Genomic DNA, 23788 nt, shown 5'->3' with positions numbered 1-23788 from the left:
TGATTAGAGTTGCTCATCCATTAAGTCTATGAATAGATGAAACAGGCCCACAGCTCCTGGTTGAATGGAACCAAGATGAGAAGAAGAAAAACATTTTTCTTTCGGCATGTGACATGTCAGTATCTCTGCTATGTAAGACAAAACAGAATCAAAAGAGATTGGGAAATGTTGTTAGATAATGGAAAGCATTTACTCTGCTAGAAGGATATCATAAAGTGAATTATGTTCTAACATCCTGGTCCAAATGCTCTGGGTGCCAGTTAGTTTCTCGGTCCAATTCAAAGTGCTGGTTTTGACCAACATAGCCTTAAATGGCTCAGAACTGCAATACCTGAAGGACTGCTCCTTTCCATATGAACCTACTCAGCCCCTGCGATCATCACCTGAGGCCCTTCTTCGTGTGCCTCCTCCGCGAGAGGTCCAGAGAGTGGCAACATGAGAACGGGCCTTTTCTGCAGTGGTTCCCCATTTGTGGAACGCTCTCCCCAGGGAGGTTTGCCTGGTGCCTTCATGATACACCTTTAGATGCCAGGCAAAAATGTTCCTCTTCAACTAGACCTTTGGCTGATTAACATCCTATACACTTTTAAATGTATTTGTGGGAAGGGAGGGTTGTTGTTGTTATGTATTTTGTGTTTTTATCTTGTATTTTTATGCTGTGACCCACCCTGAGATCGACGAATGAAGGGCAGTATACAGCTTTAATAAATAATAATAATAACAGTACTGAAAGTCTTCCCTGGGTGCTGCTCACCACTGAGCTTGTAAGGCTTAGCGCACAACACTTTATGTGCTGTTCAGAGGATCAATACAGGACACAACGTACATAAAATCTCCTTTGATTTCTGCAATCCGATGAAATACTCAAGTACAGGAGGAGACAAGACTGCAGTTGGCCATCAAAGCATAACCAAACAAAATTTAAACTACCATTGTCTACAGGAATCCAGTGCCCCAACAAGAACTTGGGCATTCATTGATTGGGGGAATTGTTTAAGTAACAATTGTTTAAGTTGGGGTGGGGAATGCAACAGCTGCTAATCTTATCAATATAGTGTCTTAAGCTCACGGGAGTAAACTGAATTTTATGCTCTTTTGTGTTAAACATGAAAGGACTTGTTCCTCAGTTGCTACACTTGGCAGATGTCAAGCTTGGACTCAAATCATTGAGGCTTGTGCCATTTTTATCATAAAAAATATAAAACTAACAGGGCCTGTGTTAAGTGGCATCTGGCAGCTTTAGTGGCAAGTATCAGCCTGGCCTATTGCCCAGTACTGTAAGCTACTGTGGTGTAGTTTTGACATTGCTATCAAAACTGAATGGCAGCATAGTTTAAAATGTTGGTATTTGATGTTTCGGGCATATGTATATTATTTCAAACTTGTTATAATTTGACAGGATGTTGGACTGAAATCTCTGGTCAACTAAAGGAGGATTTGTAAATCTTCTTTGCCTTCTAGAAGATATGATAAAAGCAATTAAAGATACATGGCATTTGCTTTGTTGCCTCAGTGTGATGATATTACAGAAAACAAGAACTCAACAAAATTCAAAATTATTCAGCTTCACTTAATATATAAATATAAGGAAGGATATAAATGGTCCTTTTATGCGACACCATAGAAAAAGGGGGGTTATTTGAAGTTTTGAAGATTTAATATTTAATTCCTTCAAATTGTTTTATTATTAGTGCCTTCCAAAAGGTGTGTATGACTTGCTGGTGGATTGCCAGGGGAGACTCCACCTTTCCCTTCCCAGATAATTGCCACTGAAACATTAGTATACCTCTGCAAAATCTTGGAAGACAAGAGAGTTGAACAAAGTACCAATAACTTTTTGTTCCATGGACGGACAAGACACCTCATCCCCTAGTTACCCAATGGAGACATCACAAACTCATAAAATTCATCAGAAGCGCAAAGTCTCTGATCTCAGGGACTTAAGGGAAGTGAGAAGACACTTGCAAAGTCTTTGTCAGTCCCCTCCCCTCCCCCTTTTAAGTCCCAGATCCCGCTCCTATCTTAAACAGGGGAGAGATATGAAGCTGGCCCCAATCCTATCACTTGACAACATCAGGCCCAAATGCTCTGCCAGCTACAGAGCAGGATTTTGCTTGCCACCTTGGGCATGAACAACAGGATTGTGGATGCAATGATACTCTGTCATGCCTCACCACTGTCTGGCCAGGGGCTGGTTTGCTCTTTCAGTTATCACTTTAAATCAGAATATACTTTATTGTTTAAAAAAGTAGTCCTGTGCATTCAGAGGCATTGGGTTTTTGTTTTTTGCATGCTCTAGGCTCTGTTAGGTCACCTTCTCTTTGGAACGTTGTAACTGAGGAGTATAAGTATATACACAAACACAGCTGTTCCACTTTTGCTCCATTTCATTTTATTTCTTTAAATTAAACCTTCCCCAATTTCAGCCATCCAATTAGTTTCTCTCTATCAAAAGACATCCTTTAGCCTTTCATCTTCTTGAAAACTGAACGCGACTGAAGGGTGTCATGGAAACCGTATCTCAGGTCATTTCCTGTTTCAATTGTTTTGCTACCCAGTAAATAAAATACACTGGTTGTGTGAGATGGAAACAAATGGATAATTGTTATTCCATCCTATGGTGTGAACAAAAATAATAATCCAAAACTCTGTTTCTCTGTAACATCTGAATCAGCTCTACTTCTGCATAACTTCTGAATCAAGAGAGGCTATGCAAGCCCCAAACCGCTGCCTTAATGCAGTGGAGGCCAGGAACAGGAGCAATAAACTTGAAGTAGAGGCTTTATGGGTAGGTAGTTTCCATGTCCAGAACATAGGCCAGTTGCCTGTTCTGGACAGGGCTGCACTCTATCTAAAGGGGCAGGTGCAGATACTCCTGGATACATCTTTATCACAGGGTTCGAAATTAGCAGGGTGCCAAAATTAGCATTTTGCGCCTAAAGATTCTCCACTTGCAAGCACCTCAAAAAGTCTGGGTGCCATTCTTTGCACCTGGCTGACACTCAAGGATTACTGAAATGTATGCACTTTGAAGCCTCAAAGTATATGTTAAGGACAGACAATATATCAAGGAGCTTAATCATAAAGAGTAGAATGTTCTGAAAATTGAAGTATGATGCCAGTATTTTTATTGCCAACACCAAATTAAACATGTATTAACAATTTTTGCTAAAAATGTGATATTAACTATGTGTCACTTATGTGAACAGCATATTAGTTCATGATTATCAAAATAATGAATAAAAAGTATTGCTGCCACCCTTCTCCCCCCACCCCAGTGGCAACTAAGACATTCTGTTTTGGCGCCCACAACCCAGGTCCCAGAAGCCATTTGGCTCCTAGCTTTTCTATCCCAGTTCCTAACCCTGCTTTATCATCAGAGCCCCAAGTGACCTCTGTGGCTAGGAATGCCTTTCACCATCTTTGTCATGTATGCCAGTTACAGATATATCTGAATCAGAATAACATGGCCACTGGAGTCCATACATTGGTAACCTTGAGATTGGATTACTGCTCTGTGTGAGGCTGGCCTTAGGTCTAGTGTGAAAACTCCAACTGGTTCAAAATGCAGTGGGTAAACTGCTGATGGGTGCAGGAAGCTGACAACATGTGACACCTCTGCTAAAGCATCGCAACTGGCTGCATATACCAGGCCAGGTCCAAGGTGTTGATTCACAAAGCCCTGAGCAACTTGGATCCAGGATCAGGACAGCCTGAGCTACACTAGAGCTCAATCACTGAGATCCAGAAGAACATTGCTAGTTTCCCCTTCCCACATAGTCCACCCATGTTTCAGATGCCCAACTAGCCTCACCTAGAAGTCAGGCATTTAGTGTTGCCTGTGCCGGGCAAGCCTCTTTTGTACAGTGGTACCTTGGGTTACAGATGCTTCAGGTTACAGACTCCGCTAACCCATAAATAGTACCTCGGGTTAAGAACTTTGCTTCAGGATGAGAACAGAAATTGTGCAACAGCAGCGTGGCGGCAGTGGGAGGCCCCATTAGCTAAAATGGTACCTCAGGTTAAGCGCAGTTTCAGGTTAAGAACGGACCTCCAGAACGAATTAAGTTCTTAACCCGAGGTACCACTATATTTAATGAACGTTTAACATCTTCTTGTGGAAAGAGATGGATCAATGTAAATACATAATAACTGATAACAAACACTGACTTACAGCATGCTTTCGCTTTAGAAGATGCCAAAACATTTACAAGGGGACTGGAGAGTCCAATATGAACTCCCTTGAATAAGAAGAAAATAGATCCTGCATATTCTAACAAAACATAAGCACCCTGCCTTTTTATTTTCCTTTAGACAGCATCATTTATTGCACCTCATGTAGAACAAACAGTTCTGTTGTTTCTTAATGGAGGAAGAAGAATTTATAAACATTCTGCCATTGCTAATCAATAATATATTTTCAAGACAAAATAACCCCTGTAATCTGTAAACTGTTCTTTTAAGTAATATAAACTAGAATATTAGCTAATAGGGAAAATAAGCACACACTACTGGTAGGACCTGAACCAACACATGGTCTGGATCTTATACCTATGACAAGATGTCTAAATCTGAATGAAATAAGAAAACCTTGCTTTCCCTTCACAGTCAGAATGCAAATGCAAAAGCTCCATTTGCAGGAGGATGAATGAAGAGTATTAAATGCTCACATCGCAAATGCCAATACCAATCCTTTACCAATTCCCATCCCCCAATCCCCATCCCTCTCTCCCTTTCCTCCACCTCCAATTATTCTCCATTCAAGCTTAAAATTAGAAGGGTTTTTTTTCCTCCTTCTTTTTTGCTCAGTCACAGGGACTTTGGAAGCTCCACAGGAACTGCCGAGAGATTCAGAAATGCACAATAGCTTCTATCCACAAAGCATTCTTTCATCCAGGCAGTACCTCTATTAAAAACATCCCTTTAATGTGCACACATTTTATAAAGAGATTGTGAAGCACAAGCTCACACACTAATTTACACGCATGATCAAGATTTTAATTTTCACACTAAGAGGAAAAATTCCAAGGCTTCGCAATTAGCATGTATGAGTATATAGAAATGGAACTGTTTACTCTTACATCACATAAAGGTAAAGGTAAAGGGACCCCTGACCATTAGGTCCAGTTGTGGCCGACTCTGGGGTTGCGGCACTCATCTCGCTTTATTGGCCGAGGGAGCCAGTGTACAGCTTCTGGGTCATGTGGCCAGCATGACTAAGCCTGCTTCTCACGAACCAGAGCAGCGCACAGAAACACCGTTTTACCTTCCCGCCGAAGCGGTACCTATTTATCTACTTGCACTTTGACATGCTTTCGAACTGCTACGTTGGCAGGAGCAGGAACTGAACAACGGGAGCTCACCCCATTGCGGGGATTCGAACCACCAACCTTCTAATTGGCAAGTCCTAGGCTCTGTGGTTTAACCCACAGCGCCACCCACGTCCCTTGCCTTACATCACATAGTTGGTTCCAAATGTATTACAAACACATTCAAATCCCACTTACCCAATTCCCATGCGTGAGGTTTATTAGAACCTCGCTATTCGGTGTGTCTTTTTAAAGCAGCCTCTCACTTAAGACTGCAATCCTACACACACCTACCTGAGAGTAAGTCCCACAGAACTAAAGGGAGGTTTCTTTCTGAGAAGGCACTTCACATCCTTCGGTGAATTTAGCAATTTTCGCAAAACATCGAAAACATTCTTGGTGAAGAAATAATTAAAAGTGTGCTAAATCATGTGTTCTCTTGTAAAATGCAAGTCACAGAGTCCATTCCAGAGCCGCTTCAGACACCCTTTTTATTGTGCATTCTTGATGATGTGTGTTCATGATGGCATTATACACAATCCCACTTTCAATACTGCATGTGCCTGCAAAGGTTTTAGTACATATATAATACTTTGTTTTTAAACAGTGCACATCCTGTAATGTCTTGATGAACTCCTATGACTTTTCATACCACAAATGTTATTGTTGGGTTTTTATACTCCTACTTTTGCTGCGTTATAGTGCAAGGTAAAGGTACCCCTAACCATTAGGTCCAGTTGTGGCCGACTCTGGGGTTGCGGTGCTCATCTCGCTTTACTGGCCGAGGGAGCAGGCATACAGCAGTCATGTGGCCAACATGACTAAGCCGCTTCTGGGGAACCAGAGCGGTGCACGGAAACGCCGTTTACCTTCCCGCCAGAGTGGTACCTATTTATCTACTTGCACTTTGATGTGCTTTCGAACTGCTAGGTTGGCAGGAGTTATAGTGTAAGAGTGCAGCATAAATGTGTGGATAGCAGAGTATAAATCCACCACCAAAGCATTATTATTGTATCAATGAAATGTTTCAGAATACACCTGGAGGTCTGAAGGAGGCCTTAAGTACTTCTGTCTGTTTCCAATATCATTTTAAGGTGCTGCTTATAGAACACTTAAAGCTCTCAGTCAAGAATGGGGAACAGGTGGCTGTCCAGTGGCAGCTGGACTCTATCCCTTAACCTCGGCCAGGACAATGGAAGTTTTAGCTGGAACAACATCTGGATAGACACCCTGCTCTAACTTGTCCAGTATAACGCCTACACACATATGGGAACGCCTACACACATATGAATCTCCCTTATCATTAATTTGCAGGAATCCACATTTGCATTAGGTCAAATGAATGTCTGACTTACAGAAAAAACTGCCTATAGGCTGACCTACTTACAATACTTATCGGTTTTAGAAAATTAGTAAAGACTCTCCTGTTCCACCAACCTTTATAAAAAGGGCTAGTAGTTTTAAAAAATTGGTTTGTGGGAGTTGTGGCTTGATCTTTTGCTACTCTTATTTGTTTCTGTTTGTTACTAAAGTGGTTTTATGTGACATTTTGATTTTCCCTTTGTATTCAACTTTTGGTATTTGCTGACAGAAAAGTTGTATAAACCACCAATAGCTATTGTTGAATACACACACACACTGTGGTATATGCACACACAAAAACCTTTCTTCAATAGTCTTCTTTAGCAACAATAGTCTTGTTTTTTAGTAACAATAATATATGATTCAGATATTTTCTAATTTCAGAGTGTTTTAGCAGTGCCTTGACTGTATGCAACAACAGAATTTGCCTAAAATTGTATCAGAATCAATACTGATTTATATCATGTAGAGAATTTGTAGAATATGCCTGTGCTGGTCTTGTACACACATGTACGCACCTACATGCACAGACCATCTGCTCTGTAGGTTGAAGAGGCCAGTGGCGTAGCGTGGGTTGTCAGCACCCGGGGCAAGGCAAGTAATTTGCGCCCCCTAACCCCCACGGGATTTTGCGCCCCCTAACCCGTGGAGCGTGCCCCCCCAGATGTTGCGCCCGGTGCGGCCGGCCCCCCTTGCACCCCCCACGCTACGCCACTGGAAGAGGCCATCTAGTCACTGATTTCACTGAAGAGAAAGGAAAATAGGAATGAGCTTAAAGGTAAAGGTAAAGGAACCCCTGACCATTAGGTCCAGTCACCAATGATTCTGGGACTGCCTCAAATTTACTGTGAGGGCAAAACAGAGAGACATGTATATTGCTATAGAGGGGGGGGAGTCCAAGAAAAAATAAATGAGCAAGCTATATTACACAATGGTACCTCTAGTTATGAACTTAATTCATTCCGGAGGTCCGTTCTTAACCTGAAACTGTTCTTAACTAGAGGCATGCTTTCACTAATGGGGCCTCTTGCTCCTTTCAAAAACCACTTATCTCCCTGAAACTAGAATGCAATTTCTTTGATTATTGGTGATTGCTATCTAAAGGCATGGTGCTATTTAAGGTAAAAGTCGCTCCATATACACATTACAAATTATTTATACACCCATCTCCACTTAATTTTCTGGGTGCTAAATCCAAGCAACTGTTACATTACAATAACAAGAGGAAACAGTCACCAAATGTGATGAAAGCCTTCTGCAACTAGCCATTATGAGAATATACTTTTCAAATTTATGGGACTAAAATGTACTATCATGAGTCATCCATGGGCGTAGCCAGGAATTTTTTTTTTGTGGGGGCAGGCCTCGGTTTGCTATGTACTATTACTGAATTGTATTGACTGGGGGGGGGCAGCTGCCCCCCCGCTGCACCCATGGAGTCATTTATAACATGAATGCCTTCAGTAAACATAGCCTACAGATGCATTGTACAACCATTCACACTTTATTTTAGTTTTCATTTATTTATTGAACACTGGATATACATTCACACGTTGCATGGCACTAGGGAAATGTACATCCTCTAAACACTTCGGATTACATGCACTAACCAAGTACAACTGCATATGTGTCCTCTGAGTTGGGAACTCCTTTGCACTTTAGGGCTGTTTCAGAGGTCATGAACTTGGTTTCATAAACTTTGGCTTATTAAGTCAAGAACAAGAATTGGGACTGCATATTTACCCCACTGCTGCTTTCCTCCCCTTGCACAACAGCTGTGGGGGCTTCTAGCATGAATAATGTCAACCACAGCATTTCAGGAGCAAAGGCGCACACGGTCCTGATGTCATTCTTGAGTTAACAAACTATAGTTTGTTGCATCAGAACTGGTCTTATATGTTTATCACAGCAAACACCAGTGAATCCCAGCACATAATAACTACAACTAGATCATACAAGAAGGTGGGCTCCTTCTCACCTACGTATGGCACAAATCCTCCCTCCCCTCTTCCAACCAGCCTTGCCACAGATGAAACTTTTATCAGCACTAACCTTATGGATGCTGAATGCTAAACTAAGCTTTGCTATTAACCTGAAACTTGCAATTAGCTTCAGACCATAGTTTCAAATCTAGTTAATGGTGAACCATAGGAGTGCGGGCATTAACCACCTAGTGAAGTCAGTTAAGCTCTTAAACCAAGTTCTGATCAGGCTTTCAAAGAACATGGAAGCGTATAAAGCTTGTAGGAGACCTCTGCTGAAGGTTCATTTCTGTACTTGTATGGTCCACCACGGAACTTCACACACTGAGCAGGAGCAACTAAAACTAAGAAACCAGCGAATTACTACCCCCACTTTCTTTCAAAATGTTTCAATAAAAAGGAGTGATATATTTATGGCATTCGTTGTCACAACACAACAGCCACTATCAGTTAGACATACAAGTTCATGAAGGACAGGACTGGCAATGGCTGTTAGTCATGAGAACTCTACATACGGTAACCTCCACATTCAAGAGACCGTCTATCACTGAATACCAGTTGCTGTGGTAAAGCAGGATACTGGACTGATCCAGTAATGCTGGATTACTTTGGGGTATCTTGATCCAGAAGGGTTCATTCAAAACTATGCCATACTACATTATTTGCTACAAAGTCTTGTTCAGACTAATGGATCCAAAGCAATTATTTTACTACACAGTAAAGGATTCATTATAGCCCATGCTATTTCCAGTTGACTAAATTAAAGTTTTGAGGGTTTTTTAATTAAAAAGGTGGCGGCGGCAGCTTGCGATATCATATACTGTACTCATTTTGTGTGCTCCCTTAACATACATCTTATCAGCCCTGCCACAGCTGAAGTGATTCCAGAAGTGTTTTATGGCATATTTGGATTTTCTCCCAGTTAATAATTCCAGCTTTCTCTTTTCCCCGACATGACTGGCAGGGTTCTTCAGCACAGCAGTAAAAATGGGACAGCTAATTATCTACAAATCCACCTTGCTGCACCACATTTGGCAACTTTTATCTGCACAGGACAGCTGCATTCTCTGTGTTTGAAGTGAAATGTCAGTCTCCGCTAATGCAACAAGACTTACATCACTAATGATGCCTTGACGCTTTGAAGAAACAACTAAAGCCTAATTAAAAATTCAGATTTTTTCCTCCTCCTAAGCATGACAACATTAACTGCCTTTCCACTAGGGCCTTGTTATATCTTTCCAAAATGTTTCATAAAAAAAGCAAGTGGAAGAGGAACATGATGAAAAATGCTGTAGTCCTGAGCATTCAGAGAGTCTCTTAAAACACTGTTATGATTGGAACCAAACCAACACACAATCATGTAAAACAGATGATATTTTACTTCACTGACTTCCACTCCAATTACAGTAGTATACACCATTTTTGAAGGGGAAATGGCCCCATAAAGCATTTATCAGCTTTAACATTAAAAAAAAAAAAGTTTGTCAGATATTTAAATAATCTACATCAACCAGAAGCTTAAAAAGAAGAAATACATTTGAGCTGTTAATCTGGTCAACTTTAGTTCTAGCAAGATGCTTATAATTAATGTAAACCGAGTATACACCAAAGTGTTATAACACAAAGCTTAATTCAGTTGGCAAAAGAGTTAATTTGCTCTATTGTTGAAATAAAAGTTTTACAACACAATCCCTTCAGATATATGTCCCACTGAGTTCAATAAGATGGACCCCCAGGTAAGTTGTGCATAGAACTGCAGTCTTATTTTGATGGGTTGTCTTGTTGGCATTGTCAGCACTCTGTATAGTATAAGACTGGCTGTAAGGACATGATGTACACCATAGTAGTTATGTAACCATAGTAGTTATGTAACAAAATCTGCAAAGGTCCTAATCAGCTGAAATATCTGTTTTTCATATAAAGTTCTCATATATATTCTGTTAGTTCTTTGTATTAACAGCTGGGAAGTATCCGCTTCCTGGTTCCTCCTTTGAACTCTTAATAACTGGAGAGGTTGCATTTATCCCAGACCAAGATATTTTCCATTTCTCTGCAGGTAAAAGACTGATAATATCTAAAGATATTCCTGGAATGTCTTCAGCATGCATAGCCTCATCTCAAACTATCAACCACATATTATGGCACCAGAGTTGTGCCGATTCTCCTCTAGAACTGGTAAGAAATGTTACTTGATGCCAATAGATATACACTTGACAGCATTGGAGAAAAGCTCTGATTCTCACATCTGGGAAACTGTTCCAATATCAACATCTTGATTTAAAATACCATTTAGTCCGTAACATCTGTCTTCAGGGTAGTATTTTTTATTGCTATTCAACTTGGCAGGCATACCAAACAGATGCAAATTGTTCTTCAGTGCCATGCAAATAAGGTGCCACTTTTGTTAACAAGCTGCTCCTCAAAAAGAGTTGCAACATTTTTGCGCATTCTCTGCACATAAACAGTTTCCATGAATGGATTCCACAACTCCCTGAAGTGGTCCTTCAATGCACTTTGCATATGACCTTAACTATAACTCTCCTACAGTCTCAGTATTGAAGAATCCTCCGTCAGTCCACTATTCTACCATCACCTTTGACAATGTCATTATTTTGTTCATGTACCTGGCAATTGCTGAGAAGAGGCAATTTGTTTTATAAACAAAGTGATATGAATGCATCAGGAATATCTAGCAATTTAATAGCTGCGTCCTGTCGTTCCTTGAGATGAACCGATAACCGGTGTGCACAGCAATAATTCTCAAAGAGACAAAACGCATGTCATCTTTCTTTTCTGATGGTCACAACATGGAAAGTAACAACCCTCTCTCTAAAGCAAACAGATGAAAATCAGCTTCAGACATCTCTTCCAGGGCATGAGGATAGGAGGCCCCTTGGCTCATGTGGAAGGTAACAGCCCAAACTCCATTCTCACTCTGTCTCAGTTCATTCAAAAGCAAGTGATGTGCCACAGCAGTTAGCTGGCAACTTCCTTTGGTAGCCTGCATTACATTTGGAACTACCAAATTCCAACACTCAAAGTCACATCTTTAAAACCACTTCCTTTCGTTCACTGACCAACAAATCGGAGGACATCTTGCTTCACAGGAATAGCACCAAACAATGAGAAATCTACTTTTCCCATGTAAGTCAGATCAACTCAGTTTAGTTTGCCTAGCTAACAGGAAAATTACTAGAACCTGAGTGCTGTTCTACACAGATCTTTACAGGAGATGAGCAAGGACCACTGTACAGGTATAGTTTCCATCTCACTATTTTATCCTACGGTGGGTTCCTTGACCATGATAGGGCATGGGTTTGCTGCAAGTCCTGCTTTACATGCTCTTTTCATGTGGCCTGGGTGGGTGGGGTACTGACTGAGGCTGCTAAAGAGGCCAGAGAGACTATATTTGATATGATTCCTGCAGGACCTGCTGCTCAGCATGCCTAGAGACTCTTGGGATTGGCATAGGGGTACTGTTTAGGAGTTTTGTTGGGGTCAATGTTTAATTTTGGACATGCTTAATTTTTGCATTTGATTAAAAATATGATTATTTTTTAATCTTTATTGCTAGATCTTATTATGTCTTATGTGGGAATTGCTTAACTACATTGAGATTTTAATTTATTGGTTATGATTATTTTTGTTATCATTTTGTAATGATGTAAATCTTTTTATGTTGCAAGCTGCCTAGCACATGGTTTATAGAGAGGCAGCATATAAATAAACCATAATGATGATGATTTGTGCACTATTGTTATTTTCTTCAATTTGTGTAGGTATGACATCAACTAGCACACCTAGTGAGGAAGACACTACACAACAACATGTTAATATTCAGCTCAAAAACCACAGAAACACCTTGATTCTCTCTCTCTCTCTCTCTCTCTCTCTCTCTCTCACACACACACACACACACATATATATTATATGTTATATCATATATATATATATATCATATCTTATTATATCATATATATATATATATATATATATATATATATATATATGAATGATATAATAAGATTTACATACAACTGAAACCAAATCAAACTGATATGTACAATCTGAAAAAGCAGATTTTTTTTTATCACGGTCTGTGGCCTCTGATTTTCAGAGCCTGTTTACTGCATGAAATATGGGAGTTTTTTGGGATGATAAGTAGCAACAACAGTTTGCACAAAAGCAGCTGAATGCCCCTATCTTAAGAGGAGGTTTTCATTACTGAAGTTGCACGTGGTTGGAAAGTCAAAGATACCTCAAAATACAGCAATGGTTATCGAGCTCCTCTTTTCTTCCTCACCATAGGGATGCCAAAGGCAGCTGACAGCAACAAGGTTCTCAGAACTACAGTCTAAAATATTACAATATTGCATGCCATTAGATTAGTGCAAAATATTACTAAAATATTACACCCATAAGGTAACGGTAAAGGTACCCCTGCCCGTACGGGCCAGTCTTGCCAGACTCTAGGTTTGTGCGCTCATCTCACTCTATAGGCCGGGAGCCAGTGCTGTCCGCAGACACTTCCGGGTCACGTGGCCAGTGTGACAAGCTGCATCTGGCGAGCCAGAGCTGCACACGGAAACGCCGTTTACCTTCCCACTGGTAAGCGGTCCCTATTTATCTACTTGCACCCAGAGGTGCTTTCGAACTGCTAGGTTGGCAGGCGCTGGGACCGAACGACGGGAGTGCACCCTGCCGCGGGGATTCGAACCGCCGACCATGCGATCGGCAAGTCCTAGGCGCTGAGGTTTTACCCACAGCGCCACCCGCGTCCCTTATTACACCCATAGAAAACCGTTAAATGTTGTTTAAAATAAAATTCACTTGTATTGCTTGCTAATTCATCAGGACTGACATGAAGCTTCTGGACTATTTGAGAAGAAAATGCCAACCTTGTAAACAGGCCCACAAAAGTTAATATTCTGCCAAAACAAAATTTCTAGCCTCCTTGCAGAGGAAGGACGGAGAACGATGTTGCTCTGGTGGCAGGCTGTCACATTTCCATGCTAGAGGAGGGAGTCTCCTTTCTCTACCAGGCTGCTTGGGTTTCCATGCTGGATGCAGAGCAAGGAAAGAGCACTCCAGCCAACACATTCTCCTGCATGGAATTTCTTGCCACCTATGGCCTAAACACACAGCTGCGCAACACTTTGGCACCCCTGGCCAATGTGAAAATGTCCTGCTCCAGCCCTTTCCAGTGGTATGAGGAGAGTAAGTGCCATCTCCCTTGCTGTTCTTGAAAAGGACAGGCTGACACCTATGAAGAGAGGCGTTCCAGCCTAAACTAGTCACTGACTCATCAAAACATTGATGATATCACTCTCATTAGTTAGCTTGCAGATCCTTGCTTATCCTTTGAGCACTGTGTTTCAGGTGAAGTTGCCTGTGGTGCAAGATCTGCAGGTGCCTATAAACAGATCCCTCCTTGATGCTCAGTCAATCTGCATATGAAACCCACAAGCATGGAGTATGTAGTCCATGTCCACCTTTTTGGATTGCAAAATTTAGATATACACTGGTATAGTCAAGTGTTCTCAACCATCTTTGCTTATAGGTTTGTCTCTTCCATACAATTGCAATTAGAATCCTCTGGTCATCTGAACTCCTGGCAGCATAAGTCTTCTATATACTATGAAGCAGACCACAGCAATGTGTGCCCCAGTGACACCAGATTATACATTTACACACCAGCAGAACAATTAACGTGTTTCTGTCAAACTTAGGGCTAATTAATATTTTAAATCTTGTTCTACATAATTAGAGCTGGGATCCCTTTGTCAATTGTTTTAACAAATCACATTTATTTGATCACTTTCCACCATCATGTCATAAGCCACAGACAAAGCCCGACTGTCTGGTGAAACTAGAATAATTTGACTTTTATACAAATGCTTTAATTCTCTGTAGGCCGAGTTATGCCAATAGATAATGTAGCCCAAAGCACTGCCAAAGACACAAAGCAGAGCAGAAGGAAGGGGAATTTTCTTCCCTCTCATGTTTCCTTTAGCTTCAACAATTTTCCAAGTGTGTAAATAATGCAATAAATAGTAAGGCAGAAGCCTTTAGGCAAAGATGGCCAAGCAAGACTATTTGCACCTTTAGTAGCTATAGAAGAGGAGAAACCTGCAGATGTTGCTTGCAGGTCAAGCAACACGTGCTAAAATTCCCTCTTCTGCAAAACTATTAATACATACAGGAATCCTATATTTTCTATCTGGTCGTCCTACTTTAGACTAGGGTAGCCAATGTAGCATTATCTCCCAGATGCTGCTCAACTCCAACTCCTTTCAATCCAAGCCAGCATGGCCAACTGTCAAATATGATGGAAGTTGTATTCCTGCAACATCTGGAGGGCAGCACATTGGCTACTCCTGCTTTAGCCTGAAGTACAATTAATGTGTGGTGTTCCTTGCGGTCAGACACATTCACTTTTATATAAGCAGTTCTGTGTTAAAACAATCTTGGGAATTTTTCTACTCGACAAAACAGCAGCTTTTCATATGCTAAACCTTCAGCTAGCACAATGCCTCATCCAATTACTAAGTACTCCCAATTTTGAAGTGATCCACTGACCCCTGCATATTTTAAGCCTGTTTTTGCTTCATTAAATACAAAACATGAGGATGTTTCGTGCTATGCAGAGCCAAGAAACCTCTTTGACCTTCCCCTCTCAGATCAGGGGTATGTAACAATAGAAACCTATCAAGAGCTGGGGTGATGATGATACACTTACTCTTCCTATTTTAATTATATGCTGTTTAGTGGCCAGAGTACAACAGCACTGTGGGCTGAATACAGAATTTCCCCTCTGCAGCTTTCCCAGGTGCCCACACGTCAATTAAAGTCCAGAGGGAGATATCCAGAGATGTCTTCCCCCATGGGCTTTTTCAGATCAGGAAGTGCAGGCAGCCTACAGATTTGTTTATTGAAAGGAAAACCAAACACAACTATCTTTGGCCACTTTCCAATAACAAGGAAAACTCAAAACCTACATAAATTATAATGTGTCCTAAGAATAAGAAAATTTTAAAACCTATTTCACAAACTTTTTTGTAAAATTGGGAGGGCAGATTTCAGCACAGTACTAATTATAATACACTAACATGATAAATATTTTGACATTTTGTAACTTATACTTGTTAGGGATGAGGGACAAAGACACATATCTCCAAATACTAAGGTACAGTGGATACATGATGGGGAATGAACAGAATTATCTTAGGAACAACTTGGATAATGCATAGAGAATGCATGTAATTGTCTCCTACTTTTCCATCCATCCAATTGGGTGTGTGTGGATTTTAAGCAGAACAATTAACATAACATAAAGAGAAGGCCTTCCTAACACAGTTTTCTATCAAAGCTGGAAGCCTCCCACACCTGATTTTCATAACAATGTGCTTTTTCATTTTATAAAAGCATCTCCCATGTAACACCTAGTTTGCATCTTACGAAAGGGTCAGATACATGCACATTACTCTATTAGCGATTAATCATCATCAACAGTACTTTTATATCCTCCAATACCAAATTCAAACACAATTATTATTCAGAGGAGACCATTTTATACTGTGAACTGCCCTGTGATCTTTGGTATAGAAATTTAATAAATAATAATGACAATTCACACTTTTTGGCCAAGTCTCTTGTATGTAAAATAAGTATTTAGTGTTCAAGTGACGTATACTGTACACATGCATGAACTAGCTTTTCCTTCTTCAAAGAATTCACAAATAGGAATGGCTAACAGTCTTATCCTATGCGTATTTACTCAGAAGGCAGTTTCACTGAGCTCAATGGGTTTCACTTCCAGCTAAAAGTACTTAAGGTTTCATTCCAATTCTGGTAAGGTTATTTCACTGGTCTATCAGGAAACAAATCCCCCAATAATGATATTGCTAGTCACTTCATATTTACCGGTATTCCAATTTCCCAGACACAAGCAAACAGTTCAGAACCAGCCTACCAGTACAGCCTGACAAAAAGTATAGCAAGATACTAAGATACCTTACAATTGTGGCCAAATTCCTATATACCAGGTATACCATTGAAGCCTTAGGATGTTACCTTACACATATTTTTTATTCAGAGTATACCCATTGAAATGAATTGAAAAATCATATCAATTTCAACAGGTCTACTCTGAGTATGACTAACACTGGATGTGACCCTAGGTATAATGTATTACCTTTTTCTGAGTCATAGCATTTCTCATTTATAAACCACAACACACCTTTTAGAGACTAGGTTAAGGAAAGTATAACTAGCTTTCAGTAAAATACTAAAAAAACCATTACTGATTAAACGTCTATATATTCTAGATTATTTATTCCAGCGAGTACCAGAATAAGACCAAATGGTCAAAATGAAGGATCCTTTAGACATTTTGTGTAATATTTGTAACCATGCAAATTCAGACCACACATTTGTTGGTTGTTTAACTTTTTTGATCAAAGACGAAACACATTCTTTGTAAAATGAAAGCCATGCCATTCCATTAGCAGTACAGTGGTACCTCGGGTTACATACGCTTCAGGTTATACTAAATGCAAATCAACACATCTATCTATATTAAAAGCCCTAAATCCACATTTCAGTTACAAGTAATTCTGTGTGCCATACAAAATGAAAAACAATCCTGATGTTTAGATCAATGCATTCCTGCTACTAACCTCACTCACTGCGCAACAGATGTGTGTTTTTCCCCACAACTATACATAGGTGCATGTCTCCATATCAAACATGCTTTGGAATGAATTTGTTACATTTATATAAGAACTTCAAGCATTTCACATTAAGGGATATTAGAACTGTAAGAATAAAACACAGAAGACGGAAACATATCAGCAGTAAACGAAAATCCGGGAACAGGAGCAAAAGAATGCTGTAGGAAATTCAGAAACACCTAACAAAAGTTCTGAATCTTATCATGCTCTCTACTGCACACAACCACCCACTACAGGGTCTTCTGAGGCCGATTGTCACATTGGTTACCCTTGGTTACCCTTCTCACCTTTCCTGCAGCTTCTTCAAGATTTAGAGCAGGGGTCTGCAACCCGCGGCTCCGGAGCCGCATGTGGCTCTTTTACACCTTTGCCGCGGCTCCGGGGCGGATACTAGCGAGGGGAGGAGGCGCATTGTGCGCCCTGACACTCCCCACTGTGACGGGCGCTGTACTGGCTGTGATGTCGCATGGGGGCGGTGCGTGCGTTAGTCACGCACTGTCCCGACGTCACCTTCCCACCCGCTGTCAGATCGCGGCTCTGGAGATATATTTGTTTTAAATGTCGCAATGGTTTTGCGGCTCCCAGTTTTTTTTCTTCTTCGGAAATGGGTCCAAGTGGCTCTTTTTGTCTTAAAGGTTGCAGACCCCTGATTTAGAGGTTTCCTTCATCCCTTCTCCCTTTGTGGGGACCATTTCTGTAGGCGATGGGGGACTGAGGCTGGTTGCTTCTGCAAACAGCCTTCATGGGCAATCTTAACTAATTCCCATAGATTAAAATATACTCAAGTCAATCTCTGACAAACATTTTTGATACGTCATCTCACTGCCACCCCACTCACAGGGAACAGAAATACTGTTTTGCCTTTCAAATCAACTGAAATACAGATAGCCCCTTCCATTCTCTCATCATTAGGTTTCACAAACCTGGGAGTGGCTACCCGCTTTCTTATTTTCACATTGTTCTGTGTGGTGTCACCTCCTTATACAGTCCTGTTACTCCAAACATAATGATGTGAACTATTCAAAGCCCAGAATCACCTATTCAGCTTCTCCACCCCCTTCTCTCTCCTTAACTTAATTGTCAGGGAGAACATTTCACTCTCCTTCAGTTCTTCTGATCAATCATTTAAGGCATTTGAAATCAAATTCTACCTCCTTACAATCACAACTTGCAGTCTCGCCCTGATTTACTGTATTCTCTCTTCTCTGGGCTTTGTCCTTGTCATTCCCCATATCTCCTTTAGTTGGTCTCTGAGTTTTTAGGTCTCCTTCCTGCTGTCTCCACTGCTAGATACCCACTCACAACAATTAGGATATGTAAAGGTCCTTCACTGTTCCTCTAGTTTCTTTTTTGACACATTCCCAATTACTATGGACACCCGATGATGTCAACAGGACCATAGGGAGATCTCCTATATTATACCAGATTTACGACTGCAGATATTTGAGACAACAAACACGCTTCAGTATCTACAGCTAAATTATACATAAAAGTCAACAAAATCACCATCTTCTGAATTAAGTATTTTTACACTAACTTCCTTCTGCAGTAAAGTCTCTGCAGAAACCATGGCAAGCTTGAAACAAATGAAAAACAACGAACTTTTTTTTTACCACTCTCTTTTTTACCAATCTCTGGCTTTACTGTCTTGATGGCATCTAGCTTCACCCGTCCCAGTTAACAGTAAGACAATATATTTAGTATGGGCATCAAACATTTCTTCTGGAAGCCAATAAACCTTTAAAAGCCACAATTCTTAGTGACAGATACTTAATCGCCCAACAAGCTAAAGAATTAACATGACAAATAATGCATGCAAATGCATTTTTTACATGCCCTGATGTAAAAAAGAAAGAAAGAAAAGACCACTTTACACAAACATAGGCATGTACCAGTAAGGGGGAAGTTCGTAAAATGAGAGCATCTCTTTTAATGGTATAGTAGCATTTTCCTTTAATGGTATTCCCAGAGTCTACAGATTACACACAGGGAGAGAAATGTGCCATCGGCTCTTGTGGGAGAAGGGAAGTGACTTCTAAATTCTCCATAGTTCAGTATATCAATAATTTACTACTATCTACCTTGTTAAGCATAGTCATTTTTAATGTGCTGTTTCTTACAATAAACGAGGGGGAAAGAAACTCTGACAAAAGCCCAAGAGCCCTAGGAGGGAGCCGAAACAATAATATTTCAAAAGATAGTAGAAAGGAGCCAGTTTGAAGAAGATAAAGGGCCATTTGGGCACAGACCCCTGCTGCTTCCACGAAGTGTCTCCTTTTCAATCTGGGAGGCTTTAAAACTGCCTTTGCCACTGACCCTACCTCGCATTTGCAGTGTGTTTGGGGATCCAATTTCACCTTTTGTCAGGGGAGGCTGCAGTTGGTTGCTGTAACACAGCTATTAGCCTCCTTTACAGAAAGCACAATAGTCAAACTGTCATTAATATGCAACCACAAAGGCAGAGATAGACTATAATTGCTAATCATCTCGCTCTTTCTGAACTGGGGCAAATTACCCAGTGCCAGGAAATGCATTTCAGGAGTTAAAATACTAAAAATTTGTTAAACTGCTTTTTGTGTTTTGTTTTTCGCAAAAAAAGAGAAAACTACACCAATCCTCTCAGCATTTCCATTTATATTTCTGATATATTTCTAGTATTTTTTCCTACCTAGCTGTTGGGTTGAAAATTGGGGGTGGGGAGGAAATTCTAAAATGTTAAATAAAAGTATTTCAACGAAGGAGCTCTCTCTTCCTCTACCCAGCAAAATTATTGAGCAATTTGGCAACTTTAAGAGAAAATGTTAATGATAGCTTTAGGATACACTCTTATCCTAATTTACTTGGGAAGAAGGCCCCCTGAACTCAATGAAACTTAATTCCAAGAAAACATGCATAGGATCATCGTCCTGCTAATGCATTTTCTTTTTAAAGAGAACTCTGCCACCACACACAAAAAGATCCAGGAGAAAGCAGTGCTAGTCAACAATCAAATCTCATTTTACTTGCTTCCAAGTAGTCTGGCTTTAGCTACTAATTACGACCCTAGCGTTAAGTGGCTGGAAGCATTCAAGCTTCTCAAATCTGCCCAAATTGGATTTGTCAAAGATAAGGATTTCCATAGCTACCTCAAAAATGAAGCAGGTCTTTGGGGCAACACACACACAACACACACAGACACAGTATGCAGAAAACCCAGTTCCAAGCCTCCTCCTTCAAGTATCTCTGCCCAGGGGGGCAACAGCCTGAAACCAGCGGATCATGTTTCAACATTCATCGATGCTCTTATATGAAAGGATTCAGCAGCCTGCTCTGATCAAAAGTCTGCAAACGGTAAGAAAACACAGGCTCTTTCTGCCTAACCCGCCCCCCGCCCCAACAACAACGGTGAGAGCCAGCGTGGTGCTCCAACATCGGAGATCTAGCAAGGGACGCCACTAAGCGGGTAAAACTCCAGTTCCCTGCAAGTTGAGGGGAGGGGTGCCACTTCCAAGCAAAATTTTAAGCAACAGAAAGGCAGAGGAGATAAACAAGCAGCAGCCCACTGGTGCGGGGGGGAGAGGAGAAGGGAGAAAAGGTAGAAGACAGGATTTAAAAAGAGAGCGGGGGGGGGGGTTGGAATGAGAGAAAAAAGAAAAGTGGGAGAAAAACAGGAAGGAAAGGATGAAGGGAAAGGGAAGAAAGAAAACCAGGAAGAAGGAAGCGAAGCTGAGAGAGAAAGAAAGGAGGAGGGGAAGAATTCAGGGGGAAGAATGGGAAAGAGCGCCGGGGAGAAGGGAAGCTTACCTGCATGGTGACAACCCCCAGCTCCTCCGTGGCCAGTTTCCTCATCTGAGTGGCTAAAACTTGCGCCTCGTCCAAAATGGAAAACTCCGAATCGGCGGCGCTAAGCCTCCAGAAAAGCGCCATGTAGATAACCCAGAAGGGCCGCTGGCCAACGCTGCCCCTTCGCAAAGGGGGAGCCGAGCCGCCGGAGGAGCGGCGAGCCGGCCGGGCGGCCTCTTCGCGCTCTGCCGGCCTGCTCGCCATGATGCGGGGGGCGACTTCTGGAGCGCCCTGCTGGGGACGGTGGCCACCGCCGTGCGTAAAGCGCGGCGCTCAAACTTTCCCGAGCGCCTCCCAAACTTCGGTGTGGGATTGCAGGCGGCGGAGGAGGAGGGCGCTACGCCTCGGGACTCCGGGGAGCAGCGGCCGACGCCTCCATGCAGGGGCCGCCGGGCGCACGAGCCCTCCGCGGACCTCTTTGCAGCCGGAATGGGTCGGCCGAGCAGAGCCGCGCGTCCGATTCCTCCCCGAGACGGGCAGCCAGTGGCTTGGCTCGCCTGCGCTCCAGCTCCGGGGACACTGGGAGCTCTGCCTCGGCTGCCGACTGAAAACAGCGGCGGCTGAGGAGAGCGGCAAACTGCGGAACAGAGAGAGGAGCAGGAGCGGCAGGGCCGGGATTGGAGTCACCGAGGGGGAAAGGGAGGTGTCTGGTGCCACCAAGCTGCGCGCAGGCTCTTGTGCACAACAATGTGTGGATTGGAATCGAGAGTCCGGGAAAGGCTCGCGCGCTCCCCGCTGACTGCTCCCCGCCCTCTAAGACATTCAGAAACTTTCCAGCAAACACATCCAATCCACATCATCGCCAGTGCAGTGCAAACTGCCAGTGCAGTTTGTGGAAAGCCGGGTCCTCTCAAAGCTTTTCCAGAGGCGAAGCGTTCACCTGTTGGGCTGCGAGAATCTGCAGAACATATCACAGCCCACTGTTCAGAAACTATTGAAAAGTGGGGAGGGAGAACCACCTTTGTTTACTAGCGAACGTAGGATATCATTTTGGATCCTTTGCACCAAACAAAGCTTATGCCAAAAATAAATAAGTTCATCTTTAAAGGATCACCCCATCATTTTTGGGAAATCACGGAGGCGGGCTGCTGGTGGTGGGGAGGGCAGCAGAACCTCAGTTTATTGAGTACTTTCAATACTTTTTAATAATATTTGTGGATCCCCCTGCCCCCCGCCTACGCCCTTGCACCCCATTGTTATTAAATCTTTCGCAGCACCCTTTGTGCAAGAATTCCTTCTAGGAACTTTCCCCTAACAACAGGATGCAAAAAATGGTGTTCCCTGTTCTTGCTTTAGCTGGGCGCATATGTATATATGTATATATATATGTATGTGTATATATATATATATGTGTGTGTGTGTGTGTGTGTGTGTGTGTATAGCCTGGAGCTATAAGCATAATAAATTTAGCTTTGTTTAAAACTATCACTGTTCTTTCTTCCATAAAAAATAACTGCCCTGTATATCAAACCTGGAAACTGGGATGTTTAATATTCTGTAAGCATATTTCATTTTTGAAAGGTGAACATTTTCAAATGCTTCACACATTTTCACAAGAGGTGGCCTACTCTTGAGAAAACATTTACAAAGCACCAGGAAAAAAAATACAGGCGTGCATGTAAAAGCCTAACTGATTTAGCAACAAACAGTGACAGCTTCTGTCTTGGGATGTGCAACTTGAATGAGAGAGAATGTGATAGGCCAAAACCTCGGTGGGGGGTGGAAACACCTCTTAGACATCCAAGTGGTAAAATACTCTCCTGGGATGTCAGAAAATAATTTGCAATAATGTAGAGCAGCCTCTTGTACAGTATCTACTCACTGGAGTAAATGCTGGCAGTAATAAATTACCCCACCCTACACCCCAAGCTAGTGTTTTTATAACCAAGTTTGGCACCCATTGCCCAGCAATAAAATAAATAAATAAAACAGGTTCCCAGTAGCTCTTTCTGAATGTAACACATTGAGTAAATAGTATTATTTACTCATCATAATTATTGTGTTGCTTTTTTTCATTGACCTTAAGAAACTCTCTGTGATTGTTTTGCGCAACCCTCCTGAAAGTTAGTTCAGCAGGACCACAGTTCTTAATTTTGTTTCATATTTTATATATAATATTTGGGTTATACTAAGCTCCTCCCTTACCAACTTTTAAGTTTATATTTCTGACTCATTTCAGCTTTCAAGTTGGTTATGAGAGTTCACTGAAAGCCATCCTTAACTCCCCCACCCCACCCCTGGGTTCTATGAGACTATAATCACAACAAAGTTCATCTGGATTTGGGCCAATGCTTATAACATAGGGATGGGCATGGTGATGAGAGGACACTTGCCTGTAGCTGCTCATTTGAGAACATTCCTTCAACAAAGAAATGTTTTGCTGTAATTTATTTCTATTGCAAACCACAATGTTACATAATTTCTAAGTATATGGAACTTAGGGTTGCCACCCATCCCTAGAAAATTGGGATCATCCCTTTTTTGGGACAAAAGTGCCCCTTGTTCCATTTGGACTTCAAATGGGACACCTTCTTCCCATTTTTGTGCTCCTCCTCCTCCAAACTGCAGGCAGTGGGTGGGT

At 41.7% G+C, this 23788-nt stretch overlaps 1 protein-coding gene across 1 annotated transcript in view; it reads right to left on the bottom strand.

Moving 5' to 3' along the window:
• The window catches only part of CACHD1 (cache domain containing 1), a 122750-nt gene extending 100720 nt beyond the window's left edge, over window positions 1-22030 (bottom strand). Inside the window, exon 1 of the mRNA XM_083742844.1 lies at window positions 21169-22030. Within this exon, the coding sequence (XP_083598970.1) occupies window positions 21169-21411 (243 nt within the window). The 5' untranslated portion in view covers window positions 21412-22030. The remainder of the gene's footprint in view (window positions 1-21168) is intronic.
• Between the last annotated feature and the right edge of the window lie 1758 nt (window positions 22031-23788).

The sequence above is a fragment of the Podarcis gaigeae genome (assembly GCF_964106915.1).
Source record: "Podarcis gaigeae genome assembly, chromosome: 6".
Lineage (NCBI taxonomy): Eukaryota > Metazoa > Chordata > Lepidosauria > Squamata > Lacertidae > Podarcis > Podarcis gaigeae.
The sequence above is the reverse complement of the archived record's forward strand: the minus strand, read 5'-3'. Positions and strand labels throughout refer to the sequence as shown.